Raw genomic sequence first — 21,945 nt, 5'->3', positions numbered from 1 at the left:
CTACCAAAGAGAAGCAGAGAATTGAGGGCCATTATTATTAGGGTGAGGACTTCTCCAGATAGACTCAACTTTAGGGGGTCTTTCTTTACAATACAGCTTTCTGATTTCATGCACTCACCTCTATTGCAATAGTTAAGTCAGGAATAATTGACTCCTGTTCTGAGCTAGTGATGTTAGCAATGTGTTCAGCAGCTCTCTGCTTCCTTTCTCTCCTTTGCTATCAGCATTTGGTCTTTTCACTCCTTTTTATTTTCAAGGGAAGATGAACAAAAGAGGTAGAAGGCAATGCAATTCAGATCAATCATTTTTTTCCCACTTGATAGTATTTTTTCCCAGTGATGTGTAAAGATAGTTTTCAACATTCACTTTTATAAGATTTTGAGTTCCAATTTTTTCTCCCTTCCTTCCCTTTCCCCTCCCCAACGTGGCATGCAATCTGATATAGGCTATACATGTACAATCCTGTTAAACAGATTTCCACATTAGTCATGTTGTGAAGGAAGAATCAGAGCAAAAGAGCAAAAGCCATGAGAAAGGGGACAAAAAGAGAAAATAGTATGCTTCGAAGATCAATCATTTTTGAAACTTTGGCTTAACATTTATTTCAATATCTCTTATTACTGGACAGTGACGTTGCTCTGGAGGTGAAGCACTGAGCCACACTACCAAAAATATAATAATGAAAATACACTTTAAAAAAAAAAGGATTTAAATGCATTGTCTGAATGGGGCTTTATTGCTATTATATTATATAATGCATAATTACATATAATATATTACAATATATTGATCTAATTAAACATATAATTATATGTACTATAATACATATTCTTGTTGTTGGGAATGGATGGGGAGTATTTATTGAAAAACGCGTTAAATGCACAGAATTTAAAGTGGACACCATTTATATTTTTAAAATCATTTTGCTGCTAAGACACATTCTGTGTAATAAAAATAAAAAAAGAAACTTTGACTTAAAAAAAACTTTTGAAGTTACTTCTAGATGTTGTTTATCCCTCCTTTCATAGTTAGCCCGTCACCAATGATAATGGTATGTGATTAATCCTGGTGAAAGCGGATTTTTTTTAACTGGATTATCAGAAAACTCATCTCCATTAAATATCCCATTTATCTTGTGCAGTAGTGCTTTGGAGTATGTGGCAACCTGTAACTTCAACCATCAGGTCATCTCCCTGCCTGGGAAAATTTTTAAAAATCATTCGAGAGTGGGGGGTGTTGGGGCAGCTAGGTGGTACAGTGGCTAAAGCACTGGCCCTGGCAGTCAGGAAGACCTGAGTTCGAATCCAGCATTAGACATTTACTAGCTGTGTGACTCTGGGCAAGTCACTTAACCCCAATTCCCTCAAAAAGGAAAAGAAAGCCATGCAATGAATAGAGTCACTGGCCCCATTTACCCCCACGAGGGAGGAGTTAGTCAGCTGCAGTCCATTTAAATGCCTCAATTCATTTATGGGACCATTCTTTTCTCCAAGGAAGGGCATCTTATAGTCGGTAAAGTGTGGACTATGGGCCAGAAGGGGCTGACCAGCTGTTCTCCATCTCCAGCCCAAGAGGAAATAGACTTTAAACTTCAGCATGAGGAATTTCAATTTGATACAAGGAAGAATTTCCTGTCTAAGGATTGTTAACTGCTGGAATGGGTGGATGAAAGAGGTTACAGACTCTCCCTTAGAGAATTTTCAAAAATTTAATAAGACCACCTATTGAATGCTACTTTTAATTTTTGCTAAGTATTTTTTTGGTCATATGAGGTAGGGTTTTTACGAAGGAGTGCCTAAATTGAACAGATATCATGATGTAGCGAATACATTCCTGGATTCGGATCCAGGAACACCTAGATTCAGGACCTTCTGTTGATACTTGCCGGCTCTTTGATCATGAACAAGTCACATCCCCTCTCTGAGCTTCAGTTTGCTCATATGTAAAATGAAAATTATAACACCTGTGTGATACCTACCTTGCCGGGTTGTTGTAAGTCTTAAATGAGTTCATGTATGTCCTTTTTTTTTTGAGGCAATTGGGATTAAATGACTAGCCCAGGGCTAAGAAGTATCTGAGTCTGGATTTGAACTCAAGACCTCCTAACTTCAGGACCAGTGCTGTAGCCACTCCACCACATAGTTGCCCCTATGTGTTTTAATAACATTTATTAAATAATTATTAATAAATATAAATAATTGATAAGCAAACAAATGTTAATAAATACAAATAATAATTATTAAAATATTAGCTTTTCATGTGAGCTATTATCCTTTAAACTCATAATTCTAGTTTGTGGCACAACAAGGAGGGACTAGGCTCTTGGCCCTAGATCCTGCTGTTTCTAATTTATCCAGATAGTTCCCTTGGAGGCTTAGGAGGAAGGTTCCCTCCACCCTATGACTCTGCTGTTACATTTAGAACAGAGATAGGGACTAGACCTGGGATGTGATTGTTACAATTCCTCCCAAGTGAAGAAAGTCTCTGTGAATGCTGGTCAGCAGCATCTTTGCAATTGACAGGCTTAAAGAGCTGTCTTTCACTGAGACATGAAATCAGCTGTTACACAGAGGCAGGATTTGAATCTAGGTCTTTCTGGCTCCCAGATCAGCTCTCTGTCTAAGTCATGCCACCTCTGTACCCCATTACATACGAAAGCACATAATATCATTGCAATGTCCATTTTTAAAGGTGGAACCCAATGCCAGTAGTTCTTAAGTTCCACAGAAGAAACTGAATAAAGGTAAATGGGCTTAAATTTTAGTTTGCTTGTAACTAATGGAAAAAACTCCCATCGCAAGAAATAGAATTTTTGTTGGATTGAGCAAAATATTAATTACATATCAGGATAGGTTTTCTAAAAAAGTTTTGCCATCTCTGCCTTTTTACCTCACAGTCCTTTCCCCAAATCCTTCCTTCTTTCCCCATTTTTATCCCCAAAGAGACTGCTTAAGGGCACAGCGGCTAGATTGAGTACTGGACTTCCATCAGAAAAACCTGAATTTGAATCGTGCCTCAGACACTCACAGTTTGACTCTGGGCTTAACTTTTCTCAGCCTCAATTTCCTCATTGGCAAAATGGAGGTAACAACAATGCCTGTTAGCCCGAAAGGGCCTGTGTCTCCCATTACATCCTGAGCCATCTCCAGTTATCCTGATGAATATCTGGTCACTGAACCAAGATGACTCAGGAGAAGAAAGTGAGGCTGGTGACCTTGCACAGCCCTCCCTCACTCAAATCAAAGTCAACTGCAAGTCATGTCATCATCTTGAAGTCATGGCCCTCTTTGAGAATGAAGGACAAAACACAACAACAACCTGTCCCTCCAGCTTGTTAAATGAGATGATGTAATGTAAAACATTTTGTAAACCTTAAAGGGTGAGATAAATGTTAGTTCTTGTGGAAATCTCCCTTATAGCAAAGGAAAACAGGCAGGCAAAACATACTAACACAGGACCACCTCAGACTGTATATGTAACATTGCACATCCCAACTTTCTACCAAGAGAGGGGAGCTCAGTGACTCACCCAGAGTTTATTCAGTGTTAACTGTGTGCCAGGCACTCTGCCAAACATTAGCAATACAAAGAGAGCCAAAAAACATTACCTGCCTTCAAGGAGCTCCCAGTCTAAGGAGGGGAGACAGTACGTATATGAGATGTAGACAGTGCAAAAAGGGAAGAAATTGGAACATGTATTTCTTCATTTATACTTGGGTACCAAGGTGGTCATTCTATTTAACCTGAGTTAAAGCTGTCTCTTTGGTGACATTTCTGTTTATCTTTTTATACTCACTGTGTATATTCTCATTCCATTTTTTTTTTTTTTGCCCTATGTCATCATTGGTGCATACAAATCTCCTGTTACTCTGAATTCTTTATATGGAATGGACTCTCCCAGTCTCCACCTCTGGGGAGTATTAATATCTCAAAGTCATAAGGTATGCTGGTAAATGTTTAACAACAGCCCTCTGAAATGCAAGACATACTTTTAAGTTTGATCTGTTCTATTAATATTTTTTCCATTTCTTTCTTAAGTCCAAAAATCAACAAAGCAATAAATCAAGCCCTGATTTGTGGCATTTTCCAATTTCAAGGTGTAAGTGCTCATTTTTCTGAGCCCCCCCACCCCCCCAAATAAAGTATATAGGTGTTCATTTGCCTGAAGGACAGAGCAGGGATCCCTGATCTCTTGAAGGCCCATAATTGAAAGATTCTTAAGAAGTTGCCTTAAAACATGGCTATGTCCTGGGATATTTAGAGCAGAAGACCTGTTTCTGTCCCTGTGCATATAAATTTCCTAGCAATCTATGCCAGTTTGGGGACCCCCCCCCCAACATGTCAGCTGCTCTGAGTAAAGATCCTTGCCCACCCCTTTGGACTGGGCCATTGCCCTCTACAACATACTTTGTGCTGGTATCTCTCTCTTTAATCTGAACTGGCAGATTTGAAGTGGAGGAAGAACCTTTCTAAACATATCCTAAGCTCCCTTCTCTTGCTGGAGAGATGATGAAGGAGAAAAGTGTTCCATGGCTTGTGTCCCAGAACAGTTTACAAAACAATGTACTTAACCCTAATCAGTCACAGGAGGTACCTTCTAGCTCTTGCCAGCTATGGTCTCCCCAGGCTTAACACCATCTGCAGTGTTGCTCCTGAGGACTCAGGGGGCTGACAGGACTTGACCCAGCTCTCTGCTGTTTCCCTATGTGATTCTTTTTACCAAAAAATCCTTCTCCCTGCCTCCAGTGCCAGGCAATTTCCCGTCTTCCTATCCTTTAAACAATGGGGACAAATGACCTAGCCTATAGAAGAAGCGAAACATAGTCTCATTGAATTGCCTCTCCTTTGGTCACTGTACTATGTGTCTTTAAGAAGCATAGGCATTTCCAAAAGCATGCCTGGGAAGTTTGTGCTTTTGGCCACATCTGCGTTTCAACCACTGCAGCTATTTGACCTTTGGCTTATTGCTCAAGTTCGCATATGTGAGGTTACACAACTTTTATACTTAAGGAGCTGTCAGGATCTGATTTTCCACTCTCTGTTACAAAAGACTGTTGAAACTCTAAACCACTTCCCTAACTTGCTCTGGAGAGGGCTTTACAAGGGACTCAGAACTAGAGTAAGGGGGTCTGGTTCTCATCTGTGGGGTGAAACTTCACTCATTTGGACTGCTTGGGAAGAGGCCAGGTCCAATGAATGGAGTCAGGATTACAGAATGTTTTTTAAAAATGAAACTTTATTTGCAAGTACTTAGAGTAACTTGGCTGAGTCTAAGTATTTCCTAGGTTGAGTCCCTTTAGGAGATCTGCTTTAATGAAAAAATAAGAATGATTTGTAATTAACATAGAACCATAGTATTTTTGAGTTAGAAGAGAACCTCAAAGTTATCTATTCCAATTTTCTCATTATGTAACTGAGGAATTTTGCCCTAGAGAAATTAAATGGCATGCCCATATCCATGCGAGAAGTAGCTAAATGGTCTACTGGATATTGCACTGGACCTGGAGTCAGGAAGACCTGAGTTAAAATCTCACTTAAAATCTCACCTCAGATTCTTACAGACTGGATGACCCTAGGCAAGTCACTTAAGAGCTATCTGCTTCAGTTTCCTTAATTATAAAATGGGGTAATAATCCCACCTACCTCCCAGGGTTGTTGTGAGGGTAAGATAATATTTGTGAAGTGTTTACTATGTGCCTGGCACATAGTAGGTGCTTAATTAATGGTTGTTTACTTCTTTCCTTCCTTCCTTACAGTATCTCACCACAAATAAGCAATTGTTAAGTATTTTGAGGGTACCTGAGGTCTTTTAACTCCATGTCTATTACTCTCATTTGTTCTGAATCAGTAAGAAAGGATAAATAAGGGGCACGGCGGAGCTAAGGGCATGGCAGGGTCTCTGTCTCAGGGAAGTCTTCACCCCTCATGTCCTTACCATCCCTACTGTGAAATCATTAGTAGGCTGTGTAAGAGAACAGCTACCTCAGCACCAGTTCTAGCAAGGTGAAGTGGGAGTTACCTGGCATCCATTGTGCTTTGGCTGGCTGAGGATGTCAAAAAGTCATGAGCTAAAGAGTGGAGCATCTTGTATCCTACCCTAATCACAAGCCTACCAATGGCTCAGGCTTTGGTGCTTTTGAGAGAAATGACATATATATCAAGGAGCTGACATCTTTATCTAATTTTCACTATTCCCTTTTTAATAGTTAGAAAAACTCCATCCCACCTCCTTTCCTAGTCATGAGAAGATTTCACATTAATGAGCTTTTTGCAGTATTTCTTTAACAACACCCTGGGATATCTTGCATCTGGGTATTTGGATTTAGGAATGTGTGTTATTGCTAAGTGTATACACTTTCAGGGAGGGAGATGGGGAGGGGAAGTTCCAAACCAGAGGAGCATGTGCCCTTGTATTGCTGAAGTTAACATCTGCTGGTAACCATAAAGAACTTAGTATTTTACAGCATATATGAAAGAGCTCTTTACTCTTAAAGACATTACATTTCTAGAAGTACCTACAGACTGAGTGTATTTTCCTTCTGGAAGACAGTGTGGTATAATAGCTAGAGCATAGGAGATAGAAACAGAAGAAATTCTCATTTAATAGCTCTATGGTCCTAAACAAGTCATCTGACCTCTCTTGGTGTGAGTTGATATTTGTAAATTCCTTTGCAAATCCTTGAATACCAGGTAGATGTCAATCAAGTAATTTATTAAATACTCACTAGGTGCCAGGCACCATGCAAAGTTTTGGGGATTAAAAAGTCAAAGGTGTTTTCATTTCTTTGTTGTTATTCTTGTTGTCAGTCTCTCACTGTGGACCTTTGAGAATCTAGGCCTGGGTATTTCTTAGGTCATTTTCACACTGTAAATCAAGCAGCAGTGAGCCATTACTCACATCTTGCTTTGATGCTGAAGTACCTCTTAGAACTTACCTTAGTACTTACCCTTCCCCAAAAGACTAGGGTCCCCACCTCCAGTTGTGTCAGCCTCACTGCCAACCTCTAGCCTGTGCAGCACAGGGAAATACCTTTACTAATCCGTGTGTGTGTGTGTGTGTGTGTGTGTGTGTGTGTGTGTGTGTGTGTGTGTTGTTTACTCAGCATCCCTTCGTCAGCAAAACCACCAGCAACAAAGCTCTCCGGGAGCTGGTCGCTGAGGCAAAGGCTGAAGTCATGGAGGAAATCGAAGACCATAGGGAGGAAGGAGAAGATGATGACTCAACAGAAACAGTATCTGTAAGTCTGGCTCTTTAAAAAAATACAAAACAACAACTTCTTGTAAGCCTTTTTTTTCTATTAAAAAAAAACACCCCAAATAATCATCAGTGGGAGAGGAATGTATTTTCAAGAGAATTTCATCCATGTGCATTGGGGACTAACTCTCATGCTTGTGGATATGCTGTTTTAAACTCCTCTGTTCTCCATGCCATGGAGAAGATTCCTTAGTGACTTATTTCCATCCAGCTGAACAGGAAAGCCTTTTTTTTGGGGAGGAAAGTACCACTGACCAAATGCTGTTGCATGTCTTTGTGAGCCAACATGTCTGGGGAGAAGCTAAACTAAACCATCAATTCAAGGAGCAAGATTAGACTTAGGTAGAAAGAGATTTGCTCCATAACCTCATAGAATTTTAGAATTGGAAGGGACCTTGCAGGTCATCTAGTCCATATGCCTCATTTAATGGAGGAGGACACTGAGGTCCAGAAAATGAATGCAATTTGCTCAAATTCACACAGCTTCTTAGTGCTACTAAAGGGGGTAGAAAAGAAATGGCATATTTAGACAATGGATTGATTAGGTAGAGTAATGTAAGATCCCTCCAGATTCCCTTGCTTGGAAGAAGTTGTAAAACTGACCACTTCAGTAGGAAGGCTTGAGCAGGGAGAGGAATTAGAAATGGAGAGTCAACAACTCTGTGATACCAAGTTTATTTTTATTTGGCAATAAGACACCATGGCTGTGATCTCTGGTTGATAATACTGTCCAGGAATATCAGTTGAGTCAGAAATTCAGTAGGGAATCTTTCTTTTTTAAGGAGTTCTGTGATGATTCTTTCTGGAAGACATGATCATCTAATAATTTATTGATTTTTTCAAGTTCATTCTTCTATTATGGGGAATGATTTCATATGATAGGCAATCCAATCCCATGTGAAATGAGTCCTGGAAAACTTTTCCCAAGGAGTCATCTTTCTCTAAGGCATCATGGGAGATGGGGATATGTCCTTGTTTAATGAAGTATGTTTATATGGTGCATATTAGTTAGCCCTTACGTCCAGGAGGTTCCATTTTAGCTGAACATACATGTTCATGGATTCCTAGAAGTGATAGCTACAATATAGTAATGAAATGACCTAAACAGGGAATATAACAATGAAATAGACAGCCTTGCCTTGGCCTCATTGAGATTCCTTTCTCATTCATTTATTTCTTCGACAAGTATTTTTGGATATTTACTATGTGCCTAGTGCTACGTCAAGCGCTGGGGGAGAAGGGAAGAAAGAGAAGCCATGAGCCATTTCTCCCCTCCCCCACTACCTTTATACACAAGCACTACCAGAGAGAGAGAAAGAGAGAGAGAGAGAGATGATTAGTAATTATTAATTGACACTACACACTCTAAGTTCAGAGAGAATAAGGAAGAGGGGAAAAAAAACAACAGGGTTCTTGAAAGAAGGAAAAAAAATATAAGAGAACTAGGCGTTAGAGGTTCCAGGCCTTTTTAGATCCCATTGATTTTGGTGGCTACTAACTCTTAAATCTTCTTATTAAAATGTGTAGAAATAAGATCACTGAGGCATTTTTAAAAAATGCAGAGAAGAGAACATAGCGAAGGCTAGAAAGAAGCACAAACAAGCAGGACAGCTTTCAAAGTTACAGATAGAATTTACTCCACCTAAAAAGACAAAAGAGCTGTACATTATAGAGATCTGCTGTTTCAAAAACAATCTTCTTTTTCTGCCCCACTACATATAGGGAAATGTGTATTTTATTTGGTGTTTGTTAGGTTCAGAATAATTTTTTTAAAAACTTAAAATATGTAGAAATAATTGGTTTTATGTATTTTCTAAAAAGCCTCCAGGGACACACATGAGCAACTCTTCCGAAGTGAGTCAACTGAGTTTTGATGGAGAGAAGCTCCCAGAGATATCAACTCCTGTCCCCACTGAGCCCAAAGGCAACCTAGATAAACCCAGCGACAAGCTTTTGGATGGAGAAATTGCCCCTATCCAAGTAGATGATGGCAGCTCCGTTCAAAACACAGGCAATCCTGATCTGCCTGGAAATGAGAATAGCAAAGCTGTACCTACAGTCCCAGGGAAATATCGATTCAGTGCCCCACCAGGATTCTTGGATGCCAAAATTTCAGCCATGGAAGAGAAACCTTTCTCTAACCATCAGAGCAACGACCTGGACATTGCTGCCAACAAAAACAGTAAGGGGAGTCGAAGCCGGCCCACGAGCAGCATCCTGGAGAACTCAGTGGGTGAAAAGATTGCCAATGGGAGTCTAGAACCTCCTGCCCAAATTCCCCTTGGCAAATCCAAGGGAGACTCAGACTTTGGGAGCCTCTCTGCCTCTGAGAGCATGGATTACAGTGTCTCACTCTCTGCTGATTTGTCTCTAAACAGGGAGTCAGGTTCATTGTCTCTGAAGGTAAGGTTTGAGCTTTGGTTAAATCCTGCCTGAGTCAGGCGAATCACACCAGGGGAAATGAGTTTGGTTTGGGAAATATGATGATCTCCTAGTTTTGTTCCAGTTCAGTAGGCTTAGAAAATACGATTCTGGTTTAAATTGGCTGACTAGTTTGTTTGTTTTTTTAACCTTTGATTAAACCTCAGTAGACAAAGCACCAGATTTGGAGTCCAAAAGACCCAAATGTAGGGGCAGGTAAGCTGGCTCAGTGGATAGACCACTGGCCCTAGAGTCAAGAGGACCTGAGTTCATATTCTGGCCTCAGACCCTTAATGAGCTGTGTGAACCTGGTCAAGTCACTTAAGTCCTAATTGCTCCTGCCCCCCCTCTCCAAAAAAAAAGACCTGAATTGATATCTTCACATAATCAGTGTCATGGACAAGTCACTTAGTCTCTTTGAATCTCAAGTTTCCTCTTCTGAATAATAATAATAATACTAATACTAATAATAAATGGAATAATATAATAATGTATAATATGTTATTAATAGTAATAATATATATAATATATGGGATAATAATAGCATGTATCTCACAGGGTCATGAGGATCAAATATGTTGAATATCTTGCAACTCCTTCAAAGTGCCACATAAATGCTATTATTGGTACTCTTGCTGTCATGTTTATATAAGTGCACTTTTTGGATTCTGCTGTGATTTTTGTTCCTAGTTTAGTTTAAGATCCTAGTTTAACCCAGAGGGAGGCGAAAGCCTTCTCATTGTTTACTTGCAGGGTCTAATTCCAAGAGCCTTATAGGTGGCTCACCTTGTAGCTCATAGTTTTCATTAGTAAACAATTCAATTCAACAAGCATTCATCAAGTGACTATCGTGAGCGAGTATTGTGTTAAGTGCTGGCACCACACAGATAAAAAGTAAAATAGCCTGTGCCCTCAAGAAGCCTGTCTTGTACCTGGTAGAAGGTCAAATGTGATAGGCAGTTAGGTGGCGCAGTAGGTTTTGAAGTCAGAAACACTCTTCCGGAGTTCAAATCTTGCCTCACACCCTCGCTGTATGACCCTGGCCAAGTCACTTAACTCTGTTTGCCTCAGTTTCTCCATCTGTCAGATGAGCTGGAGAAGGAACTGGCAAACCACTCCAATATCTTTGCCAAGAAAACCCCAAATGGGGTCACAAAGAACCTAATATGACTGAAATGACTGAACAGTAAGAGGCAGAAAGATTCACAATGCCCGTGTGAGAAACATGCTCTCAAAAGAATAAGACATTAACTAATATACCCAGGAAGCCATTTAATTTCGTTCTTGCAAGAGTAGGCAACCTAAACATAGGCAGGCTTGTTTAAGGCAAATGCATAGTATCTAGATCTCACCCCCATTCGCATTTCCCTCCTCTGCTCCCATTGGCTGGGAGGAGTAGGGTTCCCAGTCTATTCAAAGACACCTAAAACCCCACCAACATGGGCCTCAGATTACTTTTCACATTTCATCCCTCCCCTCCTCCCTGTTCTCATTTCCTTTGTATTTTGACAAATCATAAATTCTTTCAAAGGAATTTCCTTAATTGATGTACAATCTTCCTGGTGTCGACCAGAAAGTTTGGCTAAAGAGGCAAACAGGTTAGGTGATATCTTAATTGAATAGGTGGTAAATACGTAAGATAAGAGAGCTGACAAAATGTCGATTGAAATTATGACCCATGCTATCTGTGTTTTCTTTACCATTAACATGCCATAACATAGGATGCGTCCATAAAATAGTAAGAAAAAGTCCCATTATTCAAGATAGTGTCTCAGGGTCTCATTCTTAATGGCCATACGCAGAAAAAATAAGTCAGCCCCACCTGGCCTTGTTGACGTAGGAAGAGGTATTCTCTGAGTTTACTCAGAGAACAAAGCAGCTGTCAGGTCCAGGCTCTTCTTCTGGTTGATTAGTTCAGGCTCTGGCCCTTATTGAGAATCAAAATAATATTAAATGATTATCACTGGTATTAGAGATATTACACATTTTCTGTGGAAACATAAATTCAATTCATCTCTTGTACCTGGCAGTCATAATAATAATAGCAATAACTAGAATTTCTATAATGCTTTATGGTTTGCAAAGTGCTTTACAAAGCACTTTGTACTCACAATGACCCCAGGAAGTACGGGCTATTATTGTATCCATTTCACCAGTAAAGTAGACAAATTGAGGCAAACAAAGGTTTGCCTTAACTTGCCCTAGGGTTCCACAGCTGGTAAATGTTTGAGGTTGGATATGAACTCAGATCTTCTTTACTCCAAGTCCAGCACTCCATTTATATACAACCTACTGCCTCTTACTTGGTTTCAGAATATCTCTGTTCAAGTGGCAGCTCTTCCACTCACTAGCTGTGGGACCTTGGGCCAGTCACATAACCCCTCTGGGCAAGAGGTTCTTATCTCTAAAATGAGGACAAGATTACCCTTACTCACTACTCTATGAGTTTGTAGTGAAGAATGTGTTTTGTAAACTGTAAATATAGAAGTATTAGCTATTTTTTTCTTTAATTAGCAAAGGGGAAAAAAAAAGCTTTCCCTAACTTCTCGGGATTCCAGAACCTTCCGTGGAAGCAAGTATCTACAATGCAAGCTATATACAAGATAAAGAGACAATTAACAGAGGGAAGGCTTTCCCTGCATTTAGATTGTAACTTTCTTAAGGGCAGGGATTGTCTTTAGCCTCTTTTTGTATCCTCCTCACTTTAAGCACATAGTAGGTATTTAATAAATGTTTATTGAACTGAATTGAAAAATAACTCTCCTTGGGGAAGCTCCTTCTCGCCTGGTTGATCAGTGCCCACTCTGCAACTTTTAGTTCTACAGAATAACTTGGGGGCGCTGAAAGGATAAGGGACTTGTCCAGGCTCACACAGTTGTATGAGAGGCAAGTCTAATAATATGAACTAGCATTAATAGAGTGCTTTAAGGCAGTCAAAGTACTTTACACACACATATACACACAAATATACATACAGACACTAAATATATAAATTGATCCTCACAACAATCCTATAAGGTAGATACTGTTTGGCTATTTTACAGATGTGGAAACTGAGGCTCAGAAGGTAGCTAGCCCCAGATTATGTCATCTAGTAAGTGTCTGAGGTTGGATTTGAACCCAGGTCTTCCTGATTTCAAGTCCAATGCCCTATCCCCTACACCATGCTGCTACATACTAAGTCATAGAGAAACATCTTTTTGCCATCTTCCTTTGAGTATTTAAAAACATTCCTTTCTAGGCCATGGCTTCAGTCATTCAGGCAACCTACACTTCCTTGGCCAATGACATTAGCACAGGCAACTTTGAGGTTTTCAATACCTTACAAAATGGGGAGCCCTCACTATCAGATGGAGGTTCAGTGTCTGTGGGTGTGCATGTACATAATCAAGTTCAGTCTTTCTTCTTTTCCTTTCATCTTAGACATTTATTGTTTTAGAGAGAAAGAAAGGATAACTTCTGTACGTGTATGGGACTTTACCGGGTCCCAACAAAGTTGAACCAGAAAGGCCTTGTCTAGATTAATGAGGTCTTTCAAATCCAAGAGGAAAGAAACCATTGGCCAGAGACAACCCTAAAGATTGTTGGTGTCTGTGTGTATGTATTTGGGTGTGTTTGTTTTCAAACAACATCCTTCCTTTGTTCTGTTTTGAAAGCTTAGCTTAGTTTTGGTCATTTCTCTGGGGTTTTTTTTGTTTCCTTTTTTTTGATTCAATATGGTAGCATTTTATTTGGCAATAGAAAAGGAGGAAAGGAAGCACTGTACAAAAGAGGAAGAGATAGAATTGGTAAGAGGGGAAAAGGGGAATTCCAGGGTCATCCAGGGAAAAAGAGACTTGATGAGGCAGGAGCAGTAGACAGAACACAAAAGGACACAGATGAAATGAAGTGGACCCAAGTATGAAAGCAGACCAAAGATTCATAGGTTTTGACTTGGAAGGACCTTAGTGGTCATTTAGTCCAGAGGTACCAAACTCATGGCCTGCTCTACAGTCTGCCAGTACTGGGAGCAAAACTCCCAAGTGCAGCCAAGCCAGTTTGAAAACTGGGAAATGTTTAACAATAACAAAATACAATACAGATAATGTCAATGTGTGGTTTTCTAAGTATGCAGCTGCAGGGGATCTGCTTCTATGTAAGTCTGACCCCCCTTATTGAGTGAATCCCCCTCACTGATCAGAGGAGGAAACCAAATCCTAGAAAGGTGAAATAATTTACCCAAAGTAAGTAGCAGAAAGGGAGCCGTGAAAGCAAGGCCTCCAACTCTGTATCTGACTCTTCCCATTACACCACTCACAGGTGCATTGGGGAAATATGTCTACCGTGGAAGGCAAGTTTGAGTGTAGCACAGAATTGTCGCCAGTAGTCTGACATTAACAGGTCGTTGCCATCCAGTTAAACGTCCTATTATTAAGGTAGCGTGGTAGGGTGGTGAGAGTTAACAAGACCTGGATTCAGATGTCGTTGTGTGGAGTAAAGCAAGTCACTCAACCACTTTCCGTCTTAATTTCTACCGATATCTTTTTTTATATCACTAGACTTTATGCCAGGATTTCTCTTACTTCCCCTCTCAGAGAGTTGTCCCTTATAACAAATAATATTTTTTTAAAGAAAAAACTATTTTTAAAGGAAAAAGAAAAATCAGCAAAACTGATCAATACATTGAAAAATTCAGAAAATATCTGTGATGTTCCATGCCCATGGACAGCCTACCTCTGCAAAAGAATCTTAGTTTCTTCTGAAAAAACTAGGATAATAACAGTTATCTACCTTGCTGGATTGGATTAAGGATCAAATGGGATAACGTCTGCTTTTGTTGTTCAGTCTTTTCAGTTGCGCCAGACTCTTTGTGACAGTGTTTGGGGTTTTCTTGGCAAAGAGACTGCAATGGTTTGCCATTTCTTTCTCCAGCTCATTTTACAGATGAGGAAATTGAGGCAAACAGGATTAAGGGATTTGCCCAGGGTCACACACCTAGTAAGTGTCTGAGGCTGGATTTCAAAGATGAGTCTTCCTGACTTCAGGCCCAGCACTCTATCCACCACACCTGCCTAGCTGCCTTATATGCTTAAGCAAATCTCAGACCCTTAGGTCTGTAGACAGGGTCTACAATGTGTGCAAAAAGCCCTGTGCTAGCTGCTGGGCAAACAGAGACAAAACAAAAAAATAATCGCTTCTCTTAGTGAGCTTACATTCTACTAGGAGTATCTTGTTTCCAAATCTAGAGCATAGACCTTCCTTTCCTGTAGTCACAGACTGAGGAGGAAGCTGGCCTCTGGAGACAGCTTTGATTGATTCATGATTGATAGGACTTTCAGGAACACTTGGATGTTGGTTCTTTATCAAGGGTCCAGAGAGTCAGTAGTGCTGGATTAAGAGTCAGAGATTCCAAGTTCAAATTTCTTCTCTGCTATATACTGTGTGACTTGGTTTAAATCATCAAACTTCAGTTTTTTCATCTGTAAAATGAAGGTTAGATTAGAAGACATCTGAAGTCCCTGCTACTTTGAGAGTCATGATTTTCCTTTAAAGGTACTCTACCCATCCTCTTTCCTCTTTCCCATGATGCATCTGCTCCTTTGTTGGGGTGTCTGCTCTTGTAAAGCTTGTCTCTTTAGTTACCTTGACCTTGAAAATTTCTTTGGAACTAAATTCTGGAATCTGGTTCACAACTCTGAGACTTGGGCAGAATTTCCTGACTTGACTTCTAGGCATTTAGCCAACAGTCTTTTTACATTACAGTGAAGGCCATGTGGTGTATTCTCATGATTAACTTATACATAAACCAGATACAATGAGAAGGAAAACATAATTCTCTGTCAGCTCTTTCATCCCCCTTTGAGGGATGTTTCTGATCCTATTGATGGGAGTTGTGGAGAAACCAGGAGAGAAATGGGTTAGCTTCTTAGGTTTCCAAAAGGACAAACTAATGTTGTTGGGCCTGGGGAAACCAGACTTTTATTTATAGTTAACCTTTGATTACTGGCTCACTCTGAAAGTAGCAGATAAGCCAGACCCACAGATAATGTAAAAGCTGTTTGTATTTAGCCTTGGAGTATTTTTGGAAGCTTCTTGGGGGTAGTCAATTTACCAGCCTCATTCCAATTGGCATCAGTTAGTTGATAATGACTTTACATTCCTTGGGCCCATGCTTGCTATGTAGCATAGGAAAGGGACTGAGTGAGCCAAATGATGAAGATGAAGTAAAAAGCGGATAATCCACATGTGGTTAATTGAATGAGAACTGAAATTGCTTTCAGTGGCAACTGCCTGCTGGGTTGCTGCATTGTGTCAGGGTGGAGGTGGAAGCATGGAACCATCAGGCTATTCTCTCTCTCCTGTTGAACCTGCAATGACTTTCTCTCTCCTCTCTGGAAGGTAGGAACATTGACTGGAGCACCAAATGGTTGACCTCATTCTCTTTCTCTGTCATTTCCTATATTGGCATATTCTTGATCTGGCTTCTCAGCTACTGTTTAGATTAGGTCCAGCAATATGAAAAGTCTTTAGTTAGACCAGAAATATGGGGGTTGGAAGGAGGTATATATTCGGCAGGGGGGTTTAATAAAAACTTGAGGGGTTCCATATCTCCTTTCCAATTCATCTTCTGCACACTGGACAAAATAATCTTCCTAAAGCGTACAACTGACCACAACACTCTCTTTTTTAAGAATCTTCAGTGCTGAAACACACAATCCAAATCCAGTTCATCACATCGCAATCTGGCTTCACCTTAACTTTCTAGACTTACTTCCTTTCACACATTCTATATTTCAGGCAAACTAGTCTACTTGTTTCCTGAACTTGGCATTCCACCTCCCACTACTTCATGTCTTTGTATAAGTGACTCCCCCCTGCCTGGAATGCACTCAGTCGGCTAGGTCTTGTCCTTCAAGGTTCAGCTCAAATTCCACCTTCCTGAATAGGACCTTCTTTATGCCTGTGGATGTTTGTGTTCTCTCCCTCCTCTAATCTTGTATTTATTTACTGATAGCCTTTAATTAGAATGTAAACTCCTTGAAGGCAGGGACTATTTTGTTTGTGTTCTTTTGCTTCTTTATTTTTAGCATTTAGCACTGTCCTTTTCGAAAGTAAGTGGATGGGACTAGCACAGACTTTTCTACCAAATTCCAACATATTAGAACCAGGGAATCATCCCTATTTACTTAAAAATCTTAAGTTCAAGAAAAATCGAAGGAAATATTACTTCATGTGGCATGTAGCAAATTTATACCATGTGGCCAAAGTCCCATGTGCTGCAAGCAGTCTTTCCCAGTCCTCTTTAGTGTTCCTTCTCTTTAAGACTACTGCCAGTATATCCTGTGTCTCTCTTATTTGTACATAGTTGTGTGTGTGCCTTGTCCTCCATTAGACCATGAGCTCCCTGGAAGCATGAACTGATTTTTGCCCCTTTTTGTATCCTTAGCACACAGTACCTGGCATACAGCAGGTGCTTAATAAATGCTAGTTGACTGGACCTATGAATAGCTTTTTGAGAAATTTAAAATCATAGATGACATCTGTAATCAACAACATATTGAGTAGCAGTGGCTATATGCTGGGAATACAGAAGTAGTGTAAGACACAGTTGGACCCTGCCTTTAAAAAGCTAACAATTTAAATGGGTAAACAAGATGAAAACAATCAAGCCATCACCAAACAGTGCTCTGATGCATCTGTGCTCTCCTTAATTTGGGTATTCCTTCCAATGATGTAGATCACAGCCCTTCCTTGCCTTTTCCTCTTATGTCTTTTGTCCACATGTTTCTTTTGGTTCACTTCAGAGAAATTAGTCCACCCACCCCTACTGGGGGTGGGGGCAGGGTTTCCTTCCTTGATTTTGTGAATATACTAGTGGAGCATGTGAGTTCTCCATTGGTTATCCCTTGCTTTTGGTGATAACCCACTAAATAACACAAGACCTTATATAACTAATTCTGGAATTATCTCCAGACTCTGGACCCTAATGAACGTTTAGAATAGTCAAGGAAAAATACATGGACATGGTGGCCTAATTTTAAGAAAAGAAAGAACGCTTTTTTTTTTTTGAAGCTTCACAGAGGGGGGATATCTTTTATTAAACTGTATGTCCTAATTTTTGTTAGAAAAATAAGGTCAGCATGTTCCTGGACAGTGTGGGACTTGAGCTGGATTCTGAAGGATGATTAACAGGTTAGGAATATTTAAGGCATGGAAGAATCATTGAATACTGTTTGCTACTTTTTTTTTTAATTAAGAGGTGAGAATCTCAGTTGAGAGAGATGAGTAGCTGGAAGAGAGAAGAGGTTTGGAATAGCTTCTGTGAGGAGTGAATTAGAGAATCAGGTTATTGTTTTGAGTCATTTCGCTCTCCCTGACCCCATTTTCTAGGCAAAGATACTGGAAGTGTTTGCCATTTCCTTCTTGAGCTCATTTTATAGATGAGAAAACTGAGGCAAACAGGAAGAAATGCCTTACCCAGGGGTCACGCAGTAGGAGACTGATCTGATTACAGCTAGAGTTTCTATGTTGGGTTGCACTGGAAAATGAAATTGGAGAGTCAGGGTAGGTCATACTGGGTCTAGAAATCCATGGAGAAATGCTTAAACAAGATAGAGTGGGCATCATTATAGTCTCTTGAGCAAAAGAGTGATGTGGTAAAGCTTGTGCCATTAGCCTGCCATTGGTTTGCTGAGTTGTTAGAATAAGTAGAGATTATAGTCAAAAAGGTTGTTGCTTTTATCCAGATGTGGATGTGGTATGAATGGAAAGAGCATTGGACTTGGGTCTCATATTAGCTGAGTAACCTTAGACAAGTCACTTCACTTCTCTGAATCTCAGTTCCTCATCTGTAAAATAACCAGGTTGGACTAGATAAATTTCCAGGATTAACATCTGTGACTTAATTCACATCCTTGGGCATCCTGGAATAGGGGACAGAGCATGGACTAGGATGGTGGCAATAAGAAGGGAAAGAAGGTGAACAAGACGAGACCTTTCAGAGGTGGAATCAAATAACCTCAGTGACAAAACAGATATGAGGGCTAGAAGAAAGGAAATGGACAGAAGATAAGGTTTTAAACCTGAGTTGTTGAGACAAACTAGGAATATTTGTAGAGGACAGAGCATACCTCATCTTTTAAAGCAGACATTAAGGAAGAGAACTGTGCCCTTAAAAATGATTTCTTTGTGCCGATGTAAGAGATGGAATACCAAGTTAACCACAAGAGGAGTCTGTTTAACTCAAGTCAATAAACATTTATTCTGTGCCTAAAAAGTAGAAGACTTTGTGTTAGGGACTTAGGATATGCCTATTTTATTTTTATTTGAATTTTTAAGTTTTGCCTCTTCCTCTTTCTCTGGACAGGAATCCAGGGTGCACAACAAAACCCTGAAACGCACCCGGAAGTTTGTTGTGGATGGTGTGGAGGTGAGCATCACCACGTCCAAGATCATCAGTGAGGATGAGAAGAAAGATGAAGAGATGAGATTTCTCAGGCAAGCAGACAACTTTTTAAAAATTGGAGCAGTAGCCATGGAGTTTAGTTAGATTATTTCTTCTTTAGGGAGAAAGGATTGGGATGAGGATGGGGAAATTTGGGCTGTCTTCTAAAATGAAGTCACCTTACAGATTTTCCTTCTCAGATCAGACTGAGGAGAGACAGCATCAGGGTTCTGGGTTCAAAACCTAAGAGAGACACTTTTCTAGCTACGTGATCTTAGAGAATTCTTTTAACCTCCTTGAGCCTCTGTTTCATTATTTATAAAATCAGGATAATTAATAGTACCTACCTCACAGGATTTCTTTGAAGATCAAGTAAGATAAAATATATAAAAAAGGGAAAGGGTACAGACACTTATTAAAGTGCCTCCCATGTGCCAAGCACTGGGCTGAGTGCCTTATGTTATCTCAGTTGATCCTCAAAACAGCCCTGGGAGGTAAGTGGTATTATTCTCATTTTGCAGTTGATAAAACTGAGGCAGGTAGAAGTTAAGTGACTTGTCCAGGGTCGCACAGCTAGTATCTGAGACCAGATCTGAACTCAAATCTTTTTGACTTGAGTCCTGGTACGCTGTCTACTATATCATTTAGCTGCCAAAAAGCACTTTGTAAATCTTGGAGGACCGTGTAAATGTGAGCTATTATTATAGAGAGAGAATGGTAAGCCTTGGTAATGGATCGAATATGGGGGATAAGGAATCAAAGAGGAGTCTGGAATTTGAAGCTTAGGTGACTAGAAGAATGAGAGAATCATTAGCAGAAATAACAAGTCAGGAGAAGATGGTTTGGGGTGGAAACTGGGTAAGTCATCTTTAGACATGTTGAACTTGAGAAGTCAGTGGGGCATCTGGTTAGAGATTTTTGTAGACCATGGGAAGAGTGGACCTTCTTCTGGGGAGAAGAAGAGGAAGAGGAGCTGGCATTGAAATAATGTTGGAGGTTTGTGAAGCACTTTACCTATGATTCCTTGGATTCTCTCCCAAATCCCATAAGATAGGTACTATTCTTATCATTCCCATTTTACAGATAAAGAAATTGATGCTCAGATAGAATAATGATTTGCCTATAGCTACACAGTTGGTAAATGTCAGAGGCAGAATTCAAACTCAGGCCTCCCTTGCATCCAAGTCCCTCACTTTTTTCACTGTCAAGGGGTTTGGGCTGGTTTTGGAGAGAGATTTTGAAGTCTTCCATCTGCTGGTGATTGTTGAAGTTCAGGGAGTAGATGCAGTCACTCAGAGCAAAAAACTAAGAGAGCCTAGTCAAGAGCTTTAGGACAGGGGGATGGTGGGAATGGGAATACCTCTGCTTAGTGGGGGAAAAGGAAAAAGGTATACTACAGTTTAAATAACTACAAGACATATTTCAAAGACAAATTGAACTGTATATGTTAGAGTTCTCCATTGGCTATAGGGACTTGGGAGTTAATTCTGGATAGACATCTGCTTCCCCATGAAAACCTCCTGGCATCCCACCTACTAGGCAAAGCCTACATTGGATTAGGCTGTTTTCTGTACAGCTGGTCCCTCAGGATGGGCTAAGGCTTTGTAGAGGGAAGGAAACACCTCCTCAGTAGTACTTTAAAAACCTCAATTTATCCTATATTCCCTGTCAATGTTACCTCCACCCAATAGTAACTCAGGTTTCATAAGCTAGAATTCCAACTCTGTGATGCCTTGTTTAGTGAGGCTGACCTTTGGCCTTGAGCTCCTCTAAAATGAACAGAGAAGTTGTGTTCTGCTCAGGTAATATGGATGAGATTTCACTGAGGTGAAGAGGAGGGCACTTGTTAATAAGGAGTCTTTTTTCTTTCTTTTTTTTTCCTGCTTACTTGTGGTCTGTGAGTTTGAATTTCCCTTAAATTATGAAGGCATTCAGAATAGTTAGGGCCTCAGGCAGAGTTGAGAGAGAGACAGACAGACAGAAAGAGAGAGAGACAGAGAGAGAGAAGAGAAGAGGAGAAGAGGAAGAGGGAGGAAAAGGAGTCCTCAGCCTTCTGTGACATTTGGGTGCCTGTAGCTATAATGCTGGTGGTCAGTACTTTTCTTGAAATGCAGTTAAACCTTCTTAGCCTCCCCCCGTTGTGTTCTCTTCAACGCCTGAACTCTGGACGGTAGGATATTGCTGTCATTTTAAAGACAGAGATACAGAGATACTTCTGGATTTCTCATCTCTGCCCCTTTGGATTCATTGCCTTTCATCTCCTTCTTCCAAAAACATCATACTCATCTCTCTGTAGGGAAGTTAGGTTAGGAAAAATGATGTTGGTGTCTTGCCTTCCCTACTTCTGGGCCGTCATGCCTTCCTACTCCTAGACAGAGGGGAAACTTGGCAGCTAGACTCAGCTGGCAAGTTTGATGAATCCAGAAACTCTAGAACCTGTCTTTGAAAGTCACATTGAGATTTGAGATGGGTTAACTATGGGGTCTCTTCTCAGCCACAGGTTGGAAGGCATTCTGGGGTTAGTTAACATTGTAAAGTACAGAGCCATGGGATGTGGAAAAAGCAGGTTGGAATTTTTAGTAGACCCTATAAGGGTTGAGTTAACTTGGTGAGACCGATGGAGGCATTGTGAAGAGGGGAGGGTCTGATTTGGTGTCTGAGAGAGCTTATCAGGACTTAAGGATTTATAAAACATTTCCCTTGAGGGAGTTAACTTGCATCTAATTCAGTCAGCTTTATTCAATTACCAGGAAATGCCCCTTGTCAAGCAGATTCCTTTAATAGGATTCACAGAATCAGAATGATAAAGCTGAAAATGAGTTTGGAGATCCCATTTACTTACACTT

The 21,945-nt window shown here is 40.3% G+C and overlaps 1 protein-coding gene across 1 annotated transcript in view; it reads left to right on the top strand.

The window, feature by feature from the left end:
• The window catches only part of STK10 (serine/threonine kinase 10), a 126,529-nt gene that overhangs the window by 74,609 nt on the left and 29,975 nt on the right, over positions 1 to 21,945 (top strand). The window contains exons 8-10 of the mRNA XM_072630964.1: positions 7,103 to 7,237; positions 9,076 to 9,657; positions 19,022 to 19,152. Coding sequence (XP_072487065.1) covers positions 7,103 to 7,237; positions 9,076 to 9,657; positions 19,022 to 19,152 — 848 coding nt within the window. The remainder of the gene's footprint in view (positions 1 to 7,102; positions 7,238 to 9,075; positions 9,658 to 19,021; positions 19,153 to 21,945) is intronic.

Source organism: Notamacropus eugenii, chromosome 1 (assembly GCF_028372415.1).
Source record: "Notamacropus eugenii isolate mMacEug1 chromosome 1, mMacEug1.pri_v2, whole genome shotgun sequence".
Taxonomy (NCBI): Eukaryota; Metazoa; Chordata; class Mammalia; order Diprotodontia; family Macropodidae; genus Notamacropus; species Notamacropus eugenii.
The sequence above is the reverse complement of the archived record's forward strand: the minus strand, read 5'-3'. Positions and strand labels throughout refer to the sequence as shown.